At 42.7% G+C, this 23,112-nt stretch overlaps 1 protein-coding gene across 2 annotated transcripts in view; it reads right to left on the bottom strand.

Annotated features, from left to right (window-relative positions):
• Positions 1–19,489, bottom strand: part of BRINP3 (BMP/retinoic acid inducible neural specific 3) — a 198,016-nt gene extending 178,527 nt beyond the window's left edge. The window contains exons 1-2 of one of the 2 annotated variants that reach the window (XM_054285676.1): positions 19,238–19,489; positions 885–1,170 (exon numbers count right to left, since the gene is read on the bottom strand). In XM_054285676.1, coding sequence (XP_054141651.1) covers positions 885–1,120 — 236 coding nt within the window. In that variant the 5' untranslated portion in view covers positions 1,121–1,170; positions 19,238–19,489. Of the gene's footprint in view, positions 1–884; positions 1,171–16,122; positions 16,235–19,237 lie in introns of those variants that run through there. The other variant, XM_054285677.1, reaches the window with a different exon arrangement.
• Positions 19,490–23,112: the final 3,623 nt, after the last annotated feature.

Below are 23,112 nucleotides of genomic sequence, written 5' to 3'. Positions count from 1 at the left end.
TCCTTCAGTCTATTTGCCATTAGGTCACTCATATTAGACTGAGCTCCCCTTTTCCTGCCCATATAATATTGGATGCTTGATAATATTGGATGCTACTGAGTTACACCCATTGCACATGATTGAGGAGATATTTCACCAGTGCTGTCTCAAAATACAGACTTACAGGTTACAAACATTTCATGGTAGCAATTCCACAGCAAAGCCCAAATCCTCCAGCAGACCTATACTTTTCAAGTCTTCCCTTTTATTTTTCTTTACTTTGGGCCAGCCTAATGCTGAGATTTGTGATGTACCAAACTACCTGCAACCTCTGTTAAAATTCACAGTGGCTCTTATCACTCGATTCCTCAGAGAAGCAAACACCCCTTTTCAAAGCAATGGCATAGATAAACATTAAATGGCATCAACCAACATTAAATATTTTTGAGTCACTTTTGAAATGCCCTCCTTTGTACCATGAAGTCTGTTCTGTCAGCAGTATATGCAAAGCCACAATTTCATTCTTAAAACCTCATCTTAAGTCCTGATGAGCCACACAGAAAGCAATTGATGCATGATCAAAGGTGATCCCTCTGCAGCCAAAGGTGGTGTTTGAATTCCTAGCACATTTTTGACCATATCACTAGGACACAGTAGAGGTAGGCAGTAAACAACAAAGTTTTTCAGAACAACATAATCAATTATCAAAAGTTCTTCAAACAAAACAGATACAACACAAGCAGCATTCCCATAATACACAGTGGCCTTGCATATATTTCAGCAATGAATTTGGTGTCTATAGATTTTCTCCCACAACTGAACCTTTCCCTTAAAGGAAACCCTTATTGATAATTTACAACTTCTAAGGATGGCATCTGTGTAATTGCTTTCCCTTTGCTTCATACCTGTAAATCTTGTATCTTGTGCTAAATCCCTGTCGACTTCTGTCCACAAAATCAGTGTATTCCTGTGAGCGATGGAAGGGTCCCTTATCAGAGAGGAGCCAGTCGAAGGGGCTTGTGGCATGCTGATCCGAGACAGCAGCAACTGCTAAAACCCAGCAATGAAGACTCAGTGCTATCCACTCCCATAGAGCCATCAGAGAGAACAATTCAGCACCAGCACTGCATCGCCATATCATGCTTCCACTGGGGACTTAGAGCCTTCATTCTCTTAGCTTTCCCTCAACACCTAGACAAAATACACAGTCAATTAGATAAGCACACACTAGGCATCCCTTGGAAGTAGAAACAAGTTTCCTTTCTTTCATCTTAAAGAGATAGTGGCCTCTACTTTATTATATTTTACATTAGCATAAACCCCACTAGGCTAGTTAACAGTGGAGTGTTTCAGTACTTCAAATGCTGTGAAACTAATGTCTTCATTAACATCATCAGTGATAATATTTACTGTTGAAGGGAAACCTTCACAAATCATCAGGGGAGGGATTGTTGGGGGTTTTTTCCCATTCATGCTAGCCATTAATGAAAAATATGCAACATCAGGTTCTTGACTGTGAGCAGCAGTACAAAAATCATTCAGCAATGTCTGCACATAATCATGATGTACAGTAGTACAAAACCATTCAGCAATGTCAGTACATAAGCCCACAGTTCACACATTGGACAGAAAATAAGTGAGATTCAGAAGACTCACGCTGCTTTCTCTTGGGAAAATTGCATGGTGGTTTGTCTTCACTGCAAAATGTGGTTAACAGAGACAGTTCCTCTGTCCAAAGCAGCATCACTGGACAGAGTGACTGCCCTGACCTAGAGTTCTGGAGCTGCCCACAGTGCTGAGCTCAAGTGACTTACACCAACTCCAGATGCTGAAATTTTGGGTATCCCTAACAGCAGCATTTTACTTTCAGTCCAAATTGCTCCAACTCAGTGGATCAGCCTAGAAACACTTTTTTTTAGCACCTAAAAATGGTGCCTAAACAATTTTTTTGTGTGTCCTGTCACAGATCAAGTATTGATTGCATCATGTAGGAGCTCAGTGAAGACAAGCCACAGCTTCCCTCTGTACCTCAGACCCATACCTGTGGAATGGACTAATGTTTCTAATATCCTGGAGAGATTTCATTAAAGCATCTATACATGATCATGAGGCTTTCCGAGATGACAAAGGTCATGTTGATTCCTAAATTTATAGAAGCAATCACTTCCAGTTTTCAGTCTAAGTTGAAACAGCACAGAATGAATTAAAATGCATGAATGCGAGAGCTTTAATTTTTCTAGCTGATGAGTTTACAGGGAATAAAATGCTGGATTCACATTCACTCAAATCAGCACTCTTCATGACATTTTCACCTTTGCTAGAGTTTTTGGAACTTGGTGGGAAATTTTTCCTTCCTATCAGTAAATTGGTCTGTAAGTGAACCCTAAAAGATGGATATTTCTAACAGAACAGTCCTGCAACTGAACACCCCCATCCATTATAATGAAAATTGTGTCACTGAATAAATATGCTCTGTGCATATATGTGAGATATTAATATTCTCAAGAGCCTGCAGGAAGCTGACTGCCTCCAGGAGAGCACAGAGGTTCTTGTGAACCAACAGGAATTTACAGCCTAAGAATATAATAATCTGTCTATACAACCAGATAAATACTCAGGCTTTATGTGGTGTAATTGTTTGTAACATGATTTGGACACGATTCTGCAAACAATAAATGTATAAAGAAAGACCCTGCTCATATTTCACGCTGAGCATGTACCAAGACACTGAATTATAACCATAAACAGTTACAGCCATGCTGTTGTTTCTGGCCATAAAACACAGATTGCATTAATTTTATAAATCCTTTTGAAATTAAATTCCAGGAGTCTACAACAGAGACCTCTCAAACTTTTATTTATGCTCCCAAGCCATCACTTCCATGTAAAAAGAGTCTGCATATTGAAGTTTGAGTATCGTATTCCTAGGCTCGTGGTGTTTTGGGGTTTTTTTCCCCTTCAAATTCATGTTTTTTCAGATTACTCCACTGCATAACCTTGCTCCCACTGTATAAGAAAGTCTGCTCAGATTTGAAGAAAAACTGAAATGCAATAGGTTGCTCTACTGGCCCATAAAAGCCATAAGGATCATTTGGTTGCCATTTCCTGTTAAAAATAGATCAGTATAAATGAAGAAAACATTCCAGTCACTTTCAGACTGTCAAGAAGAGACAAAAGCACTTGTGGATTTTCACTCTCTCATGATGTTACATCATGACAGAGTGAAAATCCACAAATGCTTTTGTCTCTTCTTATCATTAATCAGGGAAAAAAATACATTGCACAGCATATTCATTCCCTTCCATAATTTGACATTATATGAAGCTGCAGAAAGTGTCATGAGCATTTCAATTTTCATACCTAGTGCTGTATTAAAATTTCTAACTTTTCCATTGAAAAATTCCCATGCTTGATTAAATGAGAAGAGATAGGAGTTTACTTTTTCAGTTACTTATTAACACTAAAGTGTTTCAGGCTGTTAAACTGTAATGATGACTAATTGAGTCCCTTTTGAATTCAAAATGATAATATTAGGATTGGAAAATTAATTACTGTGTATATGTAGCATTTTCCTAACACTAGACTAAACCAGCACTTGGAAAGGAATAGTGGAAGAGCCAGGAGTTTATTTTTGGCTTAATGCTGCACCTCATGGTGTGTCATAAATTAACCACTGGCAAAACACCTGCAGAGGACCTGTTCAGGCACTGAAGAAAATAATCTTGGTTTAAAGATCTCCTTGTTTTAAATATCTATGGAGGTATATTCCAAAGGATCATAAATATACAGGAGAGAAATAAGGAGAGAAAAATCATGTGTGCATCTGTAACTGGTATTTATGCACTTGTGTCTGTTGTCCAGCCATTGTAAAATCATTCTGCATTGCATTAATCCTCATAACACCCCTGAGAAGGAGACTTTAACAAGCAAGAACCAGAAGCCTGAAAAGATGACTGCTAAGGGAGGGGTTGAGCTGTTAGAGGGATCTAAATGTGTGTTTCCTATTATAAGATAATTTAGAAAATTCCAGCCAAAGGATTTTTGCAAAGCTTACAGTATGAGAAATATCTAAAAATTTTGAATATTCGCATTCTCTAATTAATGCAAATGCCCTGAAAACATTTTCTAAAGTCTGTTACAGGCATATGGAACACACAAAGTTTGCAGTTACAAAGCCACAATAGAACTCCAGGGAAGAACAATCTGTATTAAATTTGTGGTAGATAAAGGGTGGGGCATGGCAAATAAAAACACCTGTTAAGTAACAGCTGGGAGATTTTCAAGTAGAGAAGACATTATACAGAGAGCAAATAATGCAATATTTATTCTCTGATAAAAACTGTCATGTCAACAATGGTCTCTTTGCAGTACTGGCTTAAAGGACAATTCTCAGTTATAGATGCTCTGCACATTTATTTTCTGTTATCCCCATGGTTTCACCCAGATGCCACTTGTAAATGCTGCTAAGCTTTTCATCCTTTTTCTAAATTCTGAGGTTAAGGTGAGTTCAAGAAGCAACACAGGCTAAATTCTTCTTTGTTAGAAATCTATTGTCTCTTCCCTGGCATTAGTGCAGCAGGAATTTGACTCAGCATCTTTGGGGAATACCATAGCTAAGTCCTAATTCTCTTGAACATGTAAAAGTTCTGGAGACTGGCAAAATCCATGTATTTACATCATGTGTGGATGTAGAGCTGGCAAGAGCAATGCAAACATTTTGGCCACTGGGACAAATTTCATCAAGCTTCAGCTGTGAACAAGAGAACAGGACATCTGTGGTCATTTTGTTGTCATCATATGGTGGGGAAAACCCCACCAAACTCAGTCTTTTTTAGGTAATTTTTTTAAAAAAATATTAAAGTTGTGTATAATTACACATAGTATTTCATGAACTCACTAAGACACTGAGCTTAAATAGTGCAGACTGAAGTGTCTGCTTGATTTGTGGGTTGAGCTTTCTTGCTTACAGAACATTAATTAATGAACCATGTATACTAAGATACACAGAATAATATAAAACCAGCCGAGATGTGTGCACAGCAATGCTCAAGAAAACAAAAAAATCAGTAAGTTTAAATTCTTTCTAAAATGGAAATTGTGGAAATTTTTATGAGAGGGGGAAAAAAGTCATCTATTGTTACCTCAGTGCATGTAATCTTTTATTTCCCAGGACGTGAGGGTCAAGCTAATACAGATTTGTTAATTTACAGTAGAGATATAGCAACTAAATTGGTCATTTTTGGTTCACTAGTGGAGTAGCCTTTTATGCAAGAGTCAATAAAGTTGATGTTATGCATCACCAGTAACTTTTTTGGGTCCCATGTACCTGCAGTCCTCAAGGATCAAAATAAAACAACTGTACAAATGTATAGACATTTTTGATAAGATCAGGTTTGGGGTTTTTTCAATATTTCTCTCTACCCTGGAATCTGAGAGATTTTTCTGAGACCTTGGTCTGAGATCCCCTTTTGTCAGCGGAAATGCAGAAGACCAGGGTCTTTCTGAAGTCATTTTGTTTTTATATTCACTTGAATTCCAAGAAAATGCTGATTTATCCCAGCTCTCCATGGAAAATTGAGAATCCTCTGTGCCAAAGTGGGATTCTCCTGGCTGTAACTTCCCATAATGATGAAATAAAAATTTAAGACTGTTTTTCTCAGATATGTCCTTTCAAAGGAAAGTAAAAAATGGCTTCCTATAACATTTAGAAAAATTTTAGAAAATTAACACATCTAAGATGGTGCTTTTTTATGCAAAACACAAGGCTTGGCTTTCCTTGAACTAATCAAAATATTAAATACTACTTGTATATCCTTTAAAAATAAACATACAAAGAAAAAATATGATAACAGATGGTGGGGAACACATCCAATTCTGTTTGTAGGCAGTTGGATTTCAGAAAGGTCATAATTTTACCATTTATGAGGGTTTTGGTACTCCATCCCTCCATTACTTACAAGCCTTAGAGATTTCAAAGTTACTGCTTTTGATCAAATGCAGTACATGGTGTAGCAGAGTACCCTTCATATTTCTTTTAGATTGCACATCATGGAAAACAGGAATGGAGCAAACCTTTTGTTTTCTAGGTATTACACAAAATTCTCAGGAATGCTACAACTTTGAATCAATAGCAAGAAGCAACATTTTATTTACTGCAGGTGGATGGGAAACAGTGAAACTCAGAGAAGGCAAGATAAGTCCAGACCTTTTTTTTCAAAGGTATTCTGACACTGAAAAATGGAAAGACATTTTACATAAAGAATAAAGCAATAGTCTGTGTCTCAGAGATTGCTCTTATCTGCTGTAAGTCCTTGGGTTTATCACTTCATGTGTCTCTGCTTTCCCTTCCCTGTCTGAAGTGTGATGATCGCATTGCCCACCTTTGCAAAGCACCGCAAGACCTCCTGTGTTATCATCAGGGACTCTTATTCTTCCTTCAAGGAGCCATTTTTCTCATGCTAACAATTTTAAGTGAATGAGACCTGAGGAGGAACCTGCCCATGGAATTCTCACACAGCCCAGCTGTGAAGCTGATGGTGTGCTGTGGGAGAGAAGAGCAGAAAGGGCCAGAGAGGAGAGCACAAAGTATCTCAGGTGTGCTCTGCTCTAGGCTTAGCCACCACACAGGTTCTGTTCTCCAAAGTAAGGTACTCAAATCTCTTGGGGAAGATGAAACAGGAAAGCTTCATAGATATGATTGCTTGGCAAAAGATTTTGAAAATATAGAAATTATAAGCAAGATTTTTACAGTTATTTGGTGTGAGTGTATGTCTTTTTAGGGTATTTTTCAGCAGTTGCTTAAAATATGGAGAGCAGATACTACTGTCTTTTATTGCTTTTCACAATTCTTTTATCTCATGGGGTGGGATAGCTACTTGTGTTTTAGGACTACTGGTTTCTTGGCTGAACAGCACAGGCATAGCTAAAGAATTTAAACTTTCTTCTTTGCAAATTTGGCATCTGACTTTATGTTAGTTTGTTAGTTGAAAATTATCAAAACATTTCTGGGAATTTTCTAATTTTGGGATTAATGCTGGTGTGCCATCAGTATCAGCTAGAGAGGAGAGCAAAAAGCATCTCAGCTGTGCTCTGCTCTGGGCTTAGCCACCACACAAGTTCTGTTCTCCAAAGGAAGGTACTCAAGTCCACAGAAAAAAAACATCTCCCAAGCTGAATTTCCTGAAGGACAGCAAAAGGACCTGTGAACTGAGGTGGGCTGCTCAGTCCTGTGGTCACAGTCAGGTGTTGGACAGAGATGAGCTCTGCTTGAAGTCCCCCCAGATGTCTGGGGCAGGAGCAAGAGACCCAGAACAGAGAAAGAAACAGGTTTTTTGAGGCATTGGAATCACTGAATCACAGGGTCACAGAGCTTTGGGTTGGAAGGGATCTCAAAGCTCAGCTCCTTCCAATGCCAAGTGGCCCAGGTTGCTCAGAAGGACCAAGGTAGAGGATGGTGAAGCCTCCCTGCCATCAAATCTGATCTCATGAGCTGCAGGGGACAGTGTGTGACACTACAGAAAAATTAGAAGGCACCCATGTAGACAAGTCATATTGTCAACATGGTTTTCCAGGGGGGATTGAATCAGCTTGTTCTCTGGTGGTAATTCTGAGCTACAATCATCTGGAAAAAAATCTGAAAGGAGAAATTAATTCTATGTCTGACAAGCTTAGAAGAGTTTTACATTCCAGGCTTAAGAATAAGTCTTCGTATCAGTTCCCGGTATCAGTTTTGATTAAAGACACCCTAAATCAGCACCTTTTCTTTATTCAAACAGAGCTTCCTGCACTGCCAGATTTAGCTTTCTTCTCCCCTCTCAAAGAGAAGGCCCCTGTAACTATGTCTTCAACAGCCAAAATAAAGAACAAATAAGATGTCTGATTTTTAATTTTTTTTAAACAAATGAAGTGGAGAAAACATCAAATGCCTCCATGGAAAGAGAGAATTTATGTCAGCCAAACCTCTGCAGCTGTGCTCGGGTCTGTCTGAAATGATGCAGTGTTACCGCCCATGTCCACAGAGCCTGCCTTGGTATTTGCCCTGTCCCTGCAGAATTTCACTCCTGCAAATGTCTGTGAGACTTCAGCTGATGTCCCCGTGTGTTTTTTGTCACTCCCCAGTGCAGCAAGTGCCAGCCTCCTCAGCCCATGAGTATCTGCTGGCTGCCAGGAGTACAGAGGTAATTGCTTCAATGTCTGATATTTGTAAAAGACCTGATTTTTTCCTTTGCTGCCCAAATCATGATGTATAAATTCCCTCAGGTGCTGTTTAAATCTGTTAATCTAAGTTCATCCTCCTGTGCAAATGGATCCTTATGTGTTTTAGCTGATGATGTCAAGCAGCATCCCCAAAATGCCATTGCAGTCTTTCTGCCTTAATGAGTGAATCTGTTTCTAAAAGGAGCTCGTTGAGGGGAAGATATTACCTGTCAAGGCTCTGAGAGCACAAAAAGGCCTCAATAACCTTGACCAGCCTTATCTGAGTCCTCTACCCACCTTGGGCTGGCCAGGGGCTCCAGGACCTCCAGTCCCAACTTGTGTGGTGCTGGTGGGACTGTGGAGGTGAATAACTGAAAGGGAGAAATCATTGAGCCACAGAATGGTTTGGGTGGAAAGGGCCTTAAAGATCATCCAGTGCCACCCCTGCCATGGCAGGAACACCTTGCACTAGCCCAGGGTGCTCCAAGCCCCATCCAACCTGGCCTTGGACACTTCCAGGAGCAGCCACAGCTTCTCTGGGCACCGTATGCCAACCTCACAGGGAAGAATTTCATCCAATTGAAATCCTAAATCTACTCTCTTTCAGTTTAAAGCCATTCTCCATTTTCCTTTCACTACATGATCTTGTAAAATCCACTCAAGTCCTCGTTGTGTCCCAGTTCCTCACCTTTAAATGGGGGCTAGCGCCTAATTCTTGATAGACAACAGGTACCTGTCACACAAGGAGCTAAAATGAAGCTGATTTCTGGAAGCCCTGAGTTTCTGACCAACACCCAGGGTGCCAAGACACAGAAAACCTACTGCTTTGAGCTTGAAGTCTGCTCCAAGCTGGATGACTGCACTATTGCAATCATAAAAATCCATTGGGGTTGAAGTCTGTAGGGATGAAACCTTTATCTTTGCAAGTCCACATGGACTATCCTATGTACAAAATCCCTCTGCATGAAAACTCTGCATGACATTTCAGTCTTAAGCCACTCTTCCATTACACAAGTTATGCTAAACATTCTCCCAAATCGTCCAAAAATTTTCGGCTAAAGCATCTGATGGTAGAAAAAGTGTTAAAAGGGAAACAGAGCAAGCTCTCTTGGAATAAGTTTTGGAGTGGCTCTACAGAAAAATAACAGCTTTGGGAGAGGTTCTGGTCCAGCATTTCCTCAGGCACAGACTGACATGTATTGCTGCGACATACAATTTTGCATACTGGAGCTTTCAAGTTTGAAGAAAATCCCAACAGGAGACATATATTTAGAAGCCTTGATTCCATCTTGGATTTTTTTTTTTTTAATGAATGCTTAATTTCTGATCATCCAGCATTCTCCACTCTGATAATCTCGTTGGGTGTGTTTTAATGGTAATTGAGCTGCTTCTCAGGTTTTGTGAAAACTACCCCCTGAAATTAAGTAATAAATGACCATTGTAAAGTCATGACATACTAGTTCCAGCAGCATATCTCCTCTTCACTCATAACTCTCAGTCCCCAGACAAGTTTTCTGACCCAATTTGACAGCTAAGTGTCAGTAGGATACAAAGACACTAAGACACATGTAAATTAGGTGTATCCAGTAAACCATTCTGGAGTAACAAACAGCCCTTTCCTCTTCTAATCCATCCTGGTACTAGTTTTTAAACCCAAGTGTGGCATTCACATTCTCTGAAAAAATCCCTTCACCCAGAATTTTTCTCCTGGGAAGCTGAGAGGCCTCAGAGAAAAGGAAAACAATTCTTATCTCATTTGCTTCTCCTGTGTTCTGCTGCTTTGGAATGTGTTTGGAGATTGTTTACCCACAGATGATTGTTTCAGTGGATTCTGGTGTGAGTTGTTTGACTCTCTGGCCAATTGGCACCAAGCTGTGTCGAGACTCTTTCCAGAGTCACAAGTTTTCATTATTATCTTTTTAGCATTTTACTAAGTATCTTTTCTGTATTCTTTCGTATAGTATAATATAGTATTCTTTAATATAATATAGTATTATAAAGTAATAAATTAGCCTTCTGAGAACATGGAGGCAGGTGCATCATTCCTGCCTTCGTCAGGACATTGCCAGAAAATAAAATACCCAGGGCTCTTACAGCTGCCACCATCTAGAGCAGGAGCAAGCAGCTATTTACACACTGTACACCCAAGCTTTGCTTCCAGAGGCTTTGAAGCCCGAGGAAAAATCCAAATATAACCGATTAGTAGTACAGAAGGGCTAAAATGGGATGGAGTGGGAGGAAACTTTGCTCGCCAACAGATTGTGGAGCTGAAGAAGATTCAGGTTACAGAGAGGAAGGAGAGTACTTGGAGCTGAGCTACCTCAAAGTACAACTTTGATTGTGCTATATAAACCTTGCCAAGTGCCTTAACCTTCTTTAATGACAGTTTCTATTATGAAGCCTAAACAAGCAATGCTTATAGAATGCTTTCAAATTATTGGATGGCAAAAATGTTATAAAATATAAAGGAAGTTGACTATTCCATGAACAGAGTGGCTAGCTATTTTTGTTGCTGTTTAAAATTTCTGTTCCTGGACATTTTGCAAGAAATGCTCAGAAAAAGGATGGAGAGGGAAGGATTTGTCAGTCTCAGGCAAAAATAGAAGTTTCTTTGAAGTTATTGGAGTGCTAATATTGTTTGTACAATAACGAAAGGAAAAAATAATGGTGTATAGCTGTTCTCTGGACTTAAGAAGAGAGCCAAAATGGAATGTACTGTACTGATTGCAATGGGGACATAGTCACAAAATCCAGCCTAGTTTCATGTACTTCCATTCCCTCAGATATTACCTGATCTAATCCACAAATAATGTGGTTGGGGGTTCTTTTATTTCTAAGAATGGTTTTCTCAGTTTAGAGGCTCTGAGTCAGGTATGGGACAGAGCCCTCTAATTTTAGCTAAGGCTAAAGGATTTACACTCTTCCTGATTTTATTCTCCATGTGAAAATTAGTAGTTACAACTTAGATCAGTAGTTAAGAATAACATCCATAAAGATCTAATGGTGTGAAATTTTTCTTTCAATGCACTTCTCTGGATGCCTTGCTAGAATGGATTATTTTATATATTTTATTTCTTAACAATGATATCTAATAGAGTGGTAATGTTTTTATTTTGCCCTTTTATTATGTCTTTCAGACAAAAGTGCTCCAGATCTCACAGCATATTTTACAGCTGATTTCACAGATGGCATACATGGTGTATGTATGTTCAGCTGATATAAATGGATGGTTAAAACTCCTTTCAGGTTCCTCATCTTCAACCTATTTATTCTAATAGGAAAAAAAACAACAAACTTATACCACTTGTTGTGCCAGCTCCCAAGGCAGGACTCATAGAAGCTTCAAGAGACCATTTTTCTAGAGCTGATGCTACTGAAAACTGTGGCAGGATTTTTCCACAGTCCCTTTGCTGCAGCATTCCAAGCCTGTAACCATTGCATGGGCAGTAGCCAGATCCTCTTAAATGTTCATGTTATAGCTATTAATTTTTTATAGCAAGAGTAGGGACTTTATGGCTGACTGAGCAAAGATTCAAGCTCCTGCAAACCAGTCTGGGGCTAATTGCAGCTCAGGATGGATAAAGCTTGATTCTACAAGTAATAATTATGTTATGTGTACTGGGCAGCCTGCTATCTCACATAAATCTAGCGCCAAAGCTAGATTTTTGACAAGACTAAAAGCTTAAATAAATAAATAAAGCTTAAATAAATCTAGCTCAAAGACTTGATTTTTGACAAGATTAGAAGAAATTGCAAAATTAAAGAGAGGGAAAAAAAGTCCGTCTGCTAAAAGATGTGTTTCTTATGAACATCATGCTACAAGGAGTGAAAGTCTGAGTTTGCATCAGGAATTGCAATCTCTCTACTGTTTTAATTTAGATATGACCCGGTCTGAAACTGCCTAAGTATGAAATTGTCACTATTTCTTGTTGTAGCTCATAGAAAAACACATTCTTATTTAGTAGAAATTTGTTAAGCTCATGTTGAGGAGCTTTAAACTTTCAGTAGTACCTGCACAGTGCTGAATGAGAGACACAAGTCTATTTATGAGGAATTACAGATCACTGCAGTCTCTCTGAATATGAGTATCATCAGTTTTCTTTATTATAGCCTATTTTTTTCCAGAAGGACAGAGAAAATGTTCTAGACTTTGCCTGGCCATGACAAGCAAGCATGAAGAAGTTAAGCTGGTTTATAAATAAGGGTAGTTTAATAAAAAAAGCCACTACCATGTCTTCAACTAATGTGAATCAATCTAATAAACTCAAGCTAACAGAGAGCTTAAAGGGTACTTAGGTAGTAACCAAAGCTTTTGCTTTTTAAGCCAATGGGTCAGATTCACATCCCACCGGAGCAGTGACTTAAAAAGAGAACATCACCAACTAATGGCTCTCTGTGAAATAAATCCACAGTCTCCAGAGATCGGCAGCAGGATGAGTCTTGACCTGCATAAACAGTGCTGCTTTACCTTAAACAAGCATCTTCCTTAGAAACATTGGTACAGACCTAAAGGAATCAGGGGATTCACCCAAGGAATGCTGAGCATCTACATGTTCTGGAGAAAAAGAGGTGGGTATCATCTCTGCCCTAAACTACAACAGTTCTCACCTTTAGGGCAGCACATTAAGTACAAAACATATAGAATTATTCAATATTAAAATTGTTGTAACATATATAAGCTCTCTCTGTCCAACAAATTGTTAATGAATAGGGATCAATAATGTTTTAGGTGAAATAAAAATATACACTTGGGCCACCTGCATCCATTATACTGTTTTTCAGCATTTAGCAGTGTTTTTCACCAGTGATGGTAAGCCTCCTCAGAAACAGATTTCAAACAAAGGAAAAAAAGAAAATGCTAAAAAGTAACATTTCTAATGGATTTTAAGAATCCCATTTGACTCCAGTGAGGTCATCCATGTTCAGTTAACGAAGTGTTTTTGTTATTTCTAGTAGATTTATAAGTACTGAAAGAGCTAAAGTAGCCCTACAGAATTCTCAGGAGTCATGAACAATATGGGATTAAGGGTATAGAGCAGTGCTCTGACTCCCCAGATTTACATCCTTTACTTGCCAATGTATAATAAGTGCCTTACAAACCACTTTTCTCATTAATCAGTGCTGCTGAATGTGGCAATGAAGGTGTTACTGCAAATCAGCAGAATTTTTCCCCATCAATGTAACTATTACAGTAAAGGTATGTGACACATGAGCCTTACGATCTCACCTCATTATAAGAGAAACCACTACAGTTTAATGGTGTTAATTTAGCTAACAATATATATTGCTTGGTCAATCTTCTTCTGAAGGCGGAACAAAATCTGTGGCCTTTGTGAGAGGCTCATTAGTTAAAGTTGAAAAGTTCTGATGTGGCAGAGTGTCCTTCTCCCCTCTTCTCAGTGCATTATTTTGTGGCACACAGGGCAGGTGAAGACTTTCAGTGGGGGATAGGAAAGAGACTGAGCTAAAAAATCATTCCCATGGTATGAGCAAGGGCAAAAAAGTGATTATACAGGCCATGGGTGTGGAGGGATGTGTAGTGCATATCATGCATATTTATATCTATGTATAAACCATATTTGTGTATGCACACAAACTGTGGTACATATAAATCAGTAACTTCAAAGCTGGAAGACCAAATTTATTCACACTACAATTTTCAGCAGGGTGATGACTCCAGTCACAAGGTGCTGATTACCTGCAGCTCAGTGGGGCTTCTTTAACTTCATACAGAATAATGTTTATTTATCAATGATGAAAAAGTACTGAGGCCTAGGTCAATGTAAGATCAGGTCACAAATTCTTAATTCTTTAGTATTTTAATAATATTTGACTCAAGATATGCAAAGCTTCCCACTGCTCAGTAGGCAGCATGTAACTTCATGATGCTCACTTTTTTCCCCTTCTAAATCTGAAGTTCATTTGGGTTCCAAAATATTGTTTTGGAAATTGATCTTGCTTTTTTTGAAGTTAATAGGGATGTTCTGATCTCCTTGAATTGTCCAAGATCAGGCCCTCACTGAACACACATATACTGAGCAAAAGGAAAACAACAATATGAAGAGAATGTAGTTGCAAATTTATTTTTTTTAAATGTTCTCTTATGCTGATATAGGATGAGATTAGGAAGAAGTTAGATTACTTTCCCATAAAATGACTGGCTGTAGTCTATTGACAGGACAGTGGCTTCAGTGCAACCTTTCTCAAAGAGCACTTGGGCTCTGTTTGTCAAAGTGTATTTCTGATGATTTTGCTCCCATATGAGGTTGCTAGTGTTTCAGGAGAGTAAAAAAATGTCTGCTTCTGGTTTTGAGGAGAGGTGAAGCTTTGGGAGGATTAAGAATGAGCTGCACTAGGTAAGTCTGAGAGCTAGAAAATAATGTTTCCAGAAACTATCACCTAATATCTTCCACCACTCTTTTTCTTCTAAGGAAAACTTAGGTAAGTAGTTTGATCATCCAATTTTCTATTTAGATTTTCAAAAACTGCTGAAGAAGCAAGCTTGCTGGTAGAAAGATCTTCCTTTTGTTTTCAGCGGGTGTTGCATCTCAAGCAAGAAATTACTTTGACTGATCCCAATCAGATATGATTTTGAATTAATACAAATGAAGTAAAAATATTTGAGTCCCATAAATCATTGTCTGGACTGAGAGGAATGACAAGTCACTGCAATCTATGTGACTAAGAAGTAAATTTTTAGACACGTTGGTGTAAACAATGAATTGATTTCTGTAATTAATTCTTCACAAAGGCATTCAGAGAGGAGTAGAAAAAATAGGAAAAGATAAGATGGGAGGATTGCATCACTTGAATATTCTCAAGTTGTTTTGTTGGCTTGTTGTACAAATGCTGCCTCCTGCACTGAGCTCTGTAAAAACATTCAGCTGCTTGTTTTCATGTTTCTTAGTTCTCGTTTTCACTCACAGGGTTTCAGCATTTCATGAACAAGCACCCCAAACACAACTCCTGTGAACTCAGCATCTGTTGGGGAGGTTTGCTCTCACTGGAGGTGGATCAGCTTACAGAAAATATCACAGATCTTTTTTTTATTCCTCCCCTGCTTAAATTATACACGTCTTAGAGAGAAAAATGCTTGGAGGCAAGAATTTTTAGGTAGTTTCTGGATGAAACTCTGCTGATTAGCACTGCAACAGCATCTGAGACTGAGGGTCTGTTGCTATGCTTAGATACAGAGAGGAAGAGATCCAGTCAAATGTTTCTGTTCCCAAAGCTGGTCCTGTGGTAAAGCTGATAGAGCACCTATTTAAAATGAGTAACTCCTTGTAGGGAAGGGGTTGAGCAATGGCAGCAGTCTGTGAAGTCTGATATCTAAACGGATTGCTCCTCTGAAGTTATTTCTTATATCCTGTAAATGTTAGCAGGGCCACTCTAGCTTTATCTCTGTACACTTAATGTGTCAGAGTCACTCATCTCTGCACATACAGACTCTGTAAGGTTCTGACTTCACTCCTTTTTATAGCATTCTTTTGTGATGTTGTACTTAATAAACATGGGGTTTTTTTTCTAAGAATGAAGTTATTTTTGGTTTTATCTGACAGACTTGTTTGTCAGATACATGAATCTGAATTACTCTACATTTTCTCAAAATCAGGTCTATCTCCCACTAGCCTTCATTTCATATGGATCCGTAACTGATTTTGCTGCTACAACAGAACAGCCTTCTCTTATCACATGCATTACATTTTTCTGCCAGTCATGAATTCACTTCGCTTCACATGCATTCACTTGCTCAATCTCTACATGAAATCATTACAACTCGAAGCTGACGTAGCCTTTCCGAACGGCTCCCGAGCAGTAAATCATGCCACATTCCACTTTCTCCCCACTCTGCGCTACACAATTTATCACTAAATGAAAGCCACACGGAAAACGCACTTGAATCCGGCAGTGAATCACGATACAGACTGTCGGTAACAAAGCCCTTACCTTTTTAAATGCATGATGCTCTCTAAGTCTCTGAGAAATCGCAGCCCAAGGAGCGGGTCCGCCTCGCGGTGTGCGCTGACAGTTTACACCCTATTTTCTTCACCTCCCTCCTTCCAGCATGCTACATCTAGTTCACGCTGCTGTCTCCAGGATTGGCTGGTGCATCTCAGAGGCGCACACAGGACTCCAGCCCGGAGCACCCCGCAGCCCCGCGTTAACCCTTTGCGGTGAAGCCTCTGCTCCCTCTGCCGCACGGGCTGGCGGCACCGCTCCCTGGAGAAGGGGGTGTTTTCTCTTTTCCCCTCAAAACGAGCTGCCTTTAGCTGCTGAGGATGAGGAGGGGCGAGCCGGGGGTTCCGCAGCCGGGACAGGCGCTGCCACCCCCGGCTCCGGAGCCGGAGCATCCCCTCCTGCTGCCGGCGTGGTCTCCCCGACCTCCGCCGTGTCAGCCCTTCCTTCCCCCGGGACCTGCCCCAGGACACGCGGAGGAGCGGGGCAGATGAAGCCCGGGAGGATGAGGAGGCAGGCTGGACGCTTAAAGGTGTTCCCTGTGCCAGGGCCACCTCCCTGAGTGTCCGTCTGCCACCGCCAGTGTGGGAAATGGGGACATGAACTCCCGGCCAAAAGGGAGTCCCAGATCCACGCAGCTTCAGGGGAGATGGAGTAATCATTGGCAGTGAAGCCAGACTCGGGCAAGCAGGGAGTCTGGGCATCTAAATGCAGGGAAGAGAGATGTTTGGGAGCGTTCTGTCAGGAATGGGCCGCGGGGCTGGGGAGGTATTTCAACACCGCCAAGGTACCGTGCAAAAAGCAACTATGGGGAAGCAAAATCCTCCCGGCTGCTGCCCATTATTCCTGGGTTTTTTTCTGAGTCATCCAGCCCCGTGTGAGAAGGAGATATCCCTGGGCTGGGGGTGCGGAATGCTGGAAATCAAGGGTAGTGGGAATATTCTCTGTTTACCACGCCTGACTCCAGCTTGTTGCAATCGTCCATTAAGCCCATGTTAATTGCATTGATTTATTTGATGCTGTATGCAAAGGGGTTGATGTGCATCCCCTCGCCTTCCGCTAAGTACAGAAATGCAACCCGGTCCAACCTGTGTCACTTTTGCTGCCCAGACACCGTTTTACTGCCACCCGTCACAGTGCCTGCGAGCCAAACAACTCCACTGTCCTCATCCTGTGCCTTACTGTCTCCCATCCCCGTCAGAAGAGGGAAAATCGAGCGCTCTTAAACCCGGGAAATATTCCGCTGATGGGCACATAAATCTCTTCTGCAGAGCGGTAACATTTAAGCAGCACGGCAAGGCGATGCTCACTGGCTGAGCTATTCCCACTATAACAGAAATCCCTCAGGACTTGCTGGTTTGTTTTGGGGTTTTCTTTCTTTATTAAAGGTTTAGGGGGTGGAGGGGGGAAGATTAAAAATCAGGTAGAGGTTTTGAAACGCACTCCCTACCTAGGGAGGGAAGGGGGATATGACTGCACGGAAACTTTCCTGAGCAGCCTGGTGCGGGAGGATCCCGGCGGCAGCAGAGCCAGAGGCGGGGAATTCAGGGGAAATGTCTGGGATTTGGTTCATCACCTCAGTTATGGAAAGGTCTGGGGCAGGAAGAGGAGATGGGGATAGAGGTGCAAGAGGAATGGGAAAAACCTGCTGGAGTCTCCCGGAGAAGGATGCTGAGCTGGAAGGAGATAAGTAGGCATGGTGGGAGAAGAGAGGCGCTGGAGGAAGGGTGAATTTTGGATCCCTTGCTTGAAGGGCTTTTTCACTACTCCTTTCCAGACAGCAGCCAGCAATCTGGCAGCCGAAGCAGGAGGCAGCAGGGCGGGGAGAGGAGGGTGGAGGGAAGAACAAGGGGGGACCACACTCTGGCATTGAATTGGTCTTTCCCGTCTTCTGCATGCCACCAGGCAATAAATTCAGATCTTGTTATTTCTCCCTGGCCTCTCTACCTGCCTGCAAGCCTCGAGCACCTTCCTGGTGATCTCTGCAGGTTCTGCTTTGGAGACATGACCGCTCACACACAGACACACACGCACACACTTATCCTGCACCCAAATGACAGAGTTACACGGAGCCCAGACATAGCATGTTTCCTCCCTGCCTTCTGCTATTGACCGTGGGAGGATCTCTGCCGCTAATTAGAGACACTGAAATCCTGGAAGTATCAACAACAAATAGCACTCTGAGGGCACTTGTCCTTTTTTTTAAATGTAATGTGTTTATTTCCCTTGTTTGTTCTCTCTGTTTCTTTCAAAGTAGCCCTTACTTGATTCAAGAGCTCTACCATCTATACTTCAGGTACATATAGATGGGCGTACGTTTCCCTGCGCTCCTCAAGAGCCAATTTTTGGCCAGCAAAAAATACAGGTATGCCAGAAAATAGTGATAAATGAAATAAGATGCAATGGGATTAAGAAATGAGGAAAGAGCGAGGAGCGAGCGGCTGCAGAGGCTGGACAGAAGCCCCGGCAGCAGCAGGACAGGAGCTCCGGCCGCCGACCCCGCTGCTGCCCGGCCCCCCCTGCCTGGCGACTGCCCCCTCCCAGCATATGCGACAGGGCTGGAGATCTGGAAATCCTTTCCTATCCCTTCTGGAGAATCTTTCCCCACCCCCAATCCTGTGCAAGTTCTTCAGGGGATGAGGGAGAGGAATGAACTTTTCCAGCTGATCTCCCCCCGCAGGTTCCCAGACATTCCCCAGGATGCTCCCGGCTGTCTCAGCCAGCAGCAATCCTGTCCTTTCCTTCCCTCGGCACACTGAGCCCTCCCAGCGCCCACGTCTGCAGGGGTTAACCGGGGAATGGAGCAGGTACCGTGCCTGATGGAAACATGAATAAAATGTGATGAATAAGCAGCGGAACGGTGACTCTGGAAGCGGTGCTGCGGTGCGCGCTGCAATCAGCGCCGAGCGCGGTGGCTGGGAATGAATGTGAGCAGAAACTGGTGCTTCCTAATTCCTTCGAGTTTAGAAAGTGGAGCCCGCCCGTTGGGGAACAAGGGGAAGCAAAACTTTTCTTAATTTATTTTTTCTTTTTATTTCTCCCTGCTGTTTTTGGTGTCCCTCCTGTTGGAAGCACGCCACCTGAACGCGAAATCAAACCTACTCACCGGGTGAAATTGCAGGAGGCGAAGCGGCTGTGAATAAAACGCAACCCGGCTCCAAGCATATAGTCCATGATCTGCGGCTTCAGGCTAGAGGAGGGCTGAGCAGGCTGGGGGGACTTTGGGAACCAGCAGCGGTTCTGCGTGTGTCACAACCCATTTACACCGTGCGTGCCTGTCTGTGTGTGTGTGTGTGTAGGGCAGAGAGAGGCTCCAAACCCGAAACGGGGGAAAGAGGGAGGGGAGAAGGAGGAGGAGAGAGGGAAGCAAACCCGAATAGCAAGAGGACTTGCGAAGAGGGATGGGATTCGCTGGGGTAGATGTGGGGTTGGTTTTGTTTGGTTTGTTTTTTTTTTTTTTTTTTTTTTTGGTGGTGATGGAAGCGATTCTCGAGGAAAGAATAGCAAATTGTGGGATCTCAGCCGCAGGTAGGAGGAGAGGGGCTTTACCCACGCAGGTAGAACCCAGACAAGACCGCACCGAGGATCGAGAGGCTGGAACCAGCCGGGAGTGTTGGACAGCGCCGGGGGCTCATCCCGGCAGCCGCGGCCGGGGGGGAAACGCTGCCCTCGGGGCGGAGGGAGCGCGGGGAGCCGGGGGGGAGCCGGGGGCAGCTCCCGGTGCTGGGCACGGCGGGGAAGGGGCTCGGCTCGGGGGCAGCTCTCGGTGCGGGGCACGGCGGGGACAGGGCTCGGCTCGGGGGCAGCTCCTGGGATCAGGGCTCGGCTCGGGGGCAGCTCCCGATGCGGGGCACGGCGGGGACAGCGGTCGGCTAGGGGGCAGCTCCCGGGGACAGGGCTCGGCTCGGGGGCAGTTCCTGCAGGCTGCGGGTGGCGCAGCACCAGCCTCTCCTCCTCCTCCTCCTCCTGCGCCCGCAATCCAGCGAGCCACGGCGGCGATCCCGACCGGGTAAGAACATACCTGCCCCCCACCCTCGGCCAGCCCTTTGTTTCTCATCTTTTTATTTCGTATTTTCCGCAGCCTTGCTGCCCGCCCGGCGCCGCTCTCGCTCGGAAGGCATGTGGAGATCCCCGAGCAGGGAAGCGGATTTTGGGAGCGACCCTGCTGCGGGGAGAGGGGATGGGCGGAAATTCCCCCGCTCATCACCCGAGTCCCTCTCCTGCCCCGGGTAAGCGGAGCATCTCCTTTCCATTTCCCCCGCTTCTCGATGCTTCCGGGCTCTCGGTATGGAAATAATGACCTGGCTCGTTGGAAAAATCACCTTTTTCCTCACATAGTGGCTCCGGAATGCGTGCGGAATTTTGAGGTGTGTGGGGTCCAGCATTTATGGAGGTTGATGTTGTACCCCCCTCTCCTGGTCCCTTTTCTGCTGTGAACAGACATGCGTTCATGGCTAATAAAAATGCTTTTCCCTCGGTATAGTGGGGCTGAGAGCTGAGCACGGGTAAAGTGAAAGGCAGTCCGTGTCAGGAAAGCGTGCACGGAGCTCTGGCATCCCTGCAGGGCAGCAGAGGATGGGTGCAGCTCACGCTCAGCAGGATCAATGAGCGCAGTAACCATGAGATTATGTGATGTATGTGCCAGGCAATATGGAGAGTTACAGCAGCACTCGTCTGCTGCGCTCTGTGCGGTCTTTAAATGAGATGGCAATTCTGGGTTTTTATTAAGAAGCTTTTTGTCTTCTTTCTATTGTCTCTATAAGCACCAGTGTGAAGCTTTCGTATCTGTTTGCCAGCCTGGCAGGTTGAGGTTTCCAGAATCTGCTGGGGAAAAGTCGGAAACCGCAGGAACCCAAGATTCCTCTGGCATCGCATTGGTTTGTTCCTGTCAGCATATCTCATCACTCTTATGCTAAAGAATCGTGGAGTGAGCTGATCTTAGCAATGATTTACGCTGCTTGGGGCTTTATTGATTTGTTTTTTCTTTAGCGAGGATGTAAGAAAAGGAGTGAAGGAAGGATGATATGGTTTGTAAAGAGAATAATTCAGTGCACATTTCAAGTGTAGTGGCTGTTAAATATGTAGATATAGATACGATTCTTTATGCAGTTATAAAAACAAAAGGTCTCTTTGCCTCAGGACATGATTTCTCTTACAGCAACAGGTAGCAAAGGCTCCTCTGCCCCTTTCTCTCCCCTTATCTCCTCCCCTTCAGCTCCTCCTGACAAAATGAGGTTTAAAAGGTCAACCTGTTTATGTAAATATTGTGCTTTCCTTAACAAAGACCGCTGCACATCAAGCCTGCAGTGACTGTCAAATAGATTTGGTATTCAAGGCATTCAGTAAGGGTACTGTCCGTTTTCTAAGACTGATAAAATCTGGCAGAAAACAAAGGAGAGACGTAGTGTGTGCCTGGGATGGATCAACAGCGCCGGGGAGCCCATGGGCAGCAGCACCAGCGCGGCAGAGTTCGGTACTGCAGTGTCCATCGGACCTTTCCATCGCATGTGTGTGACAGAGGGACCCACAAAATGTACAAAAAGAGATTTGCTGCTATGCTAATGCCTTTCTGCTCTTTCCTTCAGGTTTCTTCTGCTCTCTAGTGATGTCCTAGGCTGAACTTGCTTTGCAGCTCCTTCACACCAAAGGGAGCTTAAATCAGCCAAGGAGGATTTTGAGTCTCACCTACCTCACCCTCCCAATGAAAGACATTGACTTCTTTAGTCCCTGGCTCAGACACTTCACAATAAGGTGGAGTCTCTATTCCATACCATCCAGAGGTGCAGTGGACATAGCCTGTTCTTTATTTCACTGTGCTCTCTTTCCCTCCCTGCCACCTTCTTTCACGTACAGAGCAGGACACCTTGGTTTCCTCAGGTAGCATCAACTCTTCTGGTTCTTTTCCACTTTAAATTGAATATGAATATTCTGCAATTATTTTCACTTCATAGAATCACAGAATTATGGGAAGGGACCTTAAAGATTATCTAATTCCAGCCCCTTTCCCCATTCCACTGGAACAGGCTGCTCAGAAAAGATTGTGTCCATTACCAAAAGGTTAAAAAAGTTACTTTGGAATTGCAACACAGATCTTTCCCTGTAGTCAACTCCAAGAGCTAATTGCCCCACAGTTTGATTTGAGCCCTTAAAATCATTCTGAAGCAGAGTTAAAGGGTTGTAGAGGATTATGATGCCTTTTGTTCAGTGGTGTTAATAATCTGTGGCCTTAAAATATGATATTGTAAAATCTCATTTTAGGGCAGAGTACTGAAGTCACAAATAATGGAACAAACTGTACTTAAAGAGGCAGAAACTTAGTTCCCCACCAAAAATGTTAACTCCAGATTGGGACCCTGTCTGCAGCAGAATCGTGTGAGGGAGGAGTGGCACATCAAATTCCCTCTTTCCAAAACCTTTTTTGACCCCTGAATTAGAGGTCATTAGAGTCCTTTGTCCTGTTAATCTGCATTTAACAGCAGTGTGTATCTATATAAACACATTTTAACAGCTTATCCCATAACATTTTTTTTTGTCTACTTCATATGATCAACTACTTGGTTCTCTTCTTCCAGAACCTGCTAAATGCTTCTCTTTAACTACCAAAAAATGTAATTTATTAAGGCAGCTCAGTAGCTACTCATAGTTTGCAACAGGCAAACCTATTATGCAAACAATACTGTCACCTTCTTGCAGTGACTTCCTTCTCCCAGCTTTAATGAATTCCCTGCATGCTACTCTGCTGTAAATTCTCCATCTAAAAATTCCATCCACTATGTGATGTGTCAGGGGAAACCACACTTGACTTTTGAAACAGTTGGGAGGAGCAGAATGATAACCTACTAAAGTGCCTTGCCCTTAACAGAAATTATGGCAAGCAATTAAAGTTGGAGCAAAAAGACTTAAGCTTTGGACTGCTTATGTTCCTAGTGCTTTAACTTGGGTGAAATTTTTTTTTTAGAAGTCTGATTTGAATGTCAAATT

This window comes from Melozone crissalis, unplaced genomic scaffold, assembly GCF_028551555.1.
Source record: "Melozone crissalis strain CALT ecotype California unplaced genomic scaffold, PUWL_Pcris_2 ptg000045l_1, whole genome shotgun sequence".
Classification (NCBI taxonomy): domain Eukaryota; kingdom Metazoa; phylum Chordata; class Aves; order Passeriformes; family Passerellidae; genus Melozone; species Melozone crissalis.
Note: the sequence above shows the minus strand (reverse complement) of the source record. Positions and strands in the feature narration are given on the sequence as shown.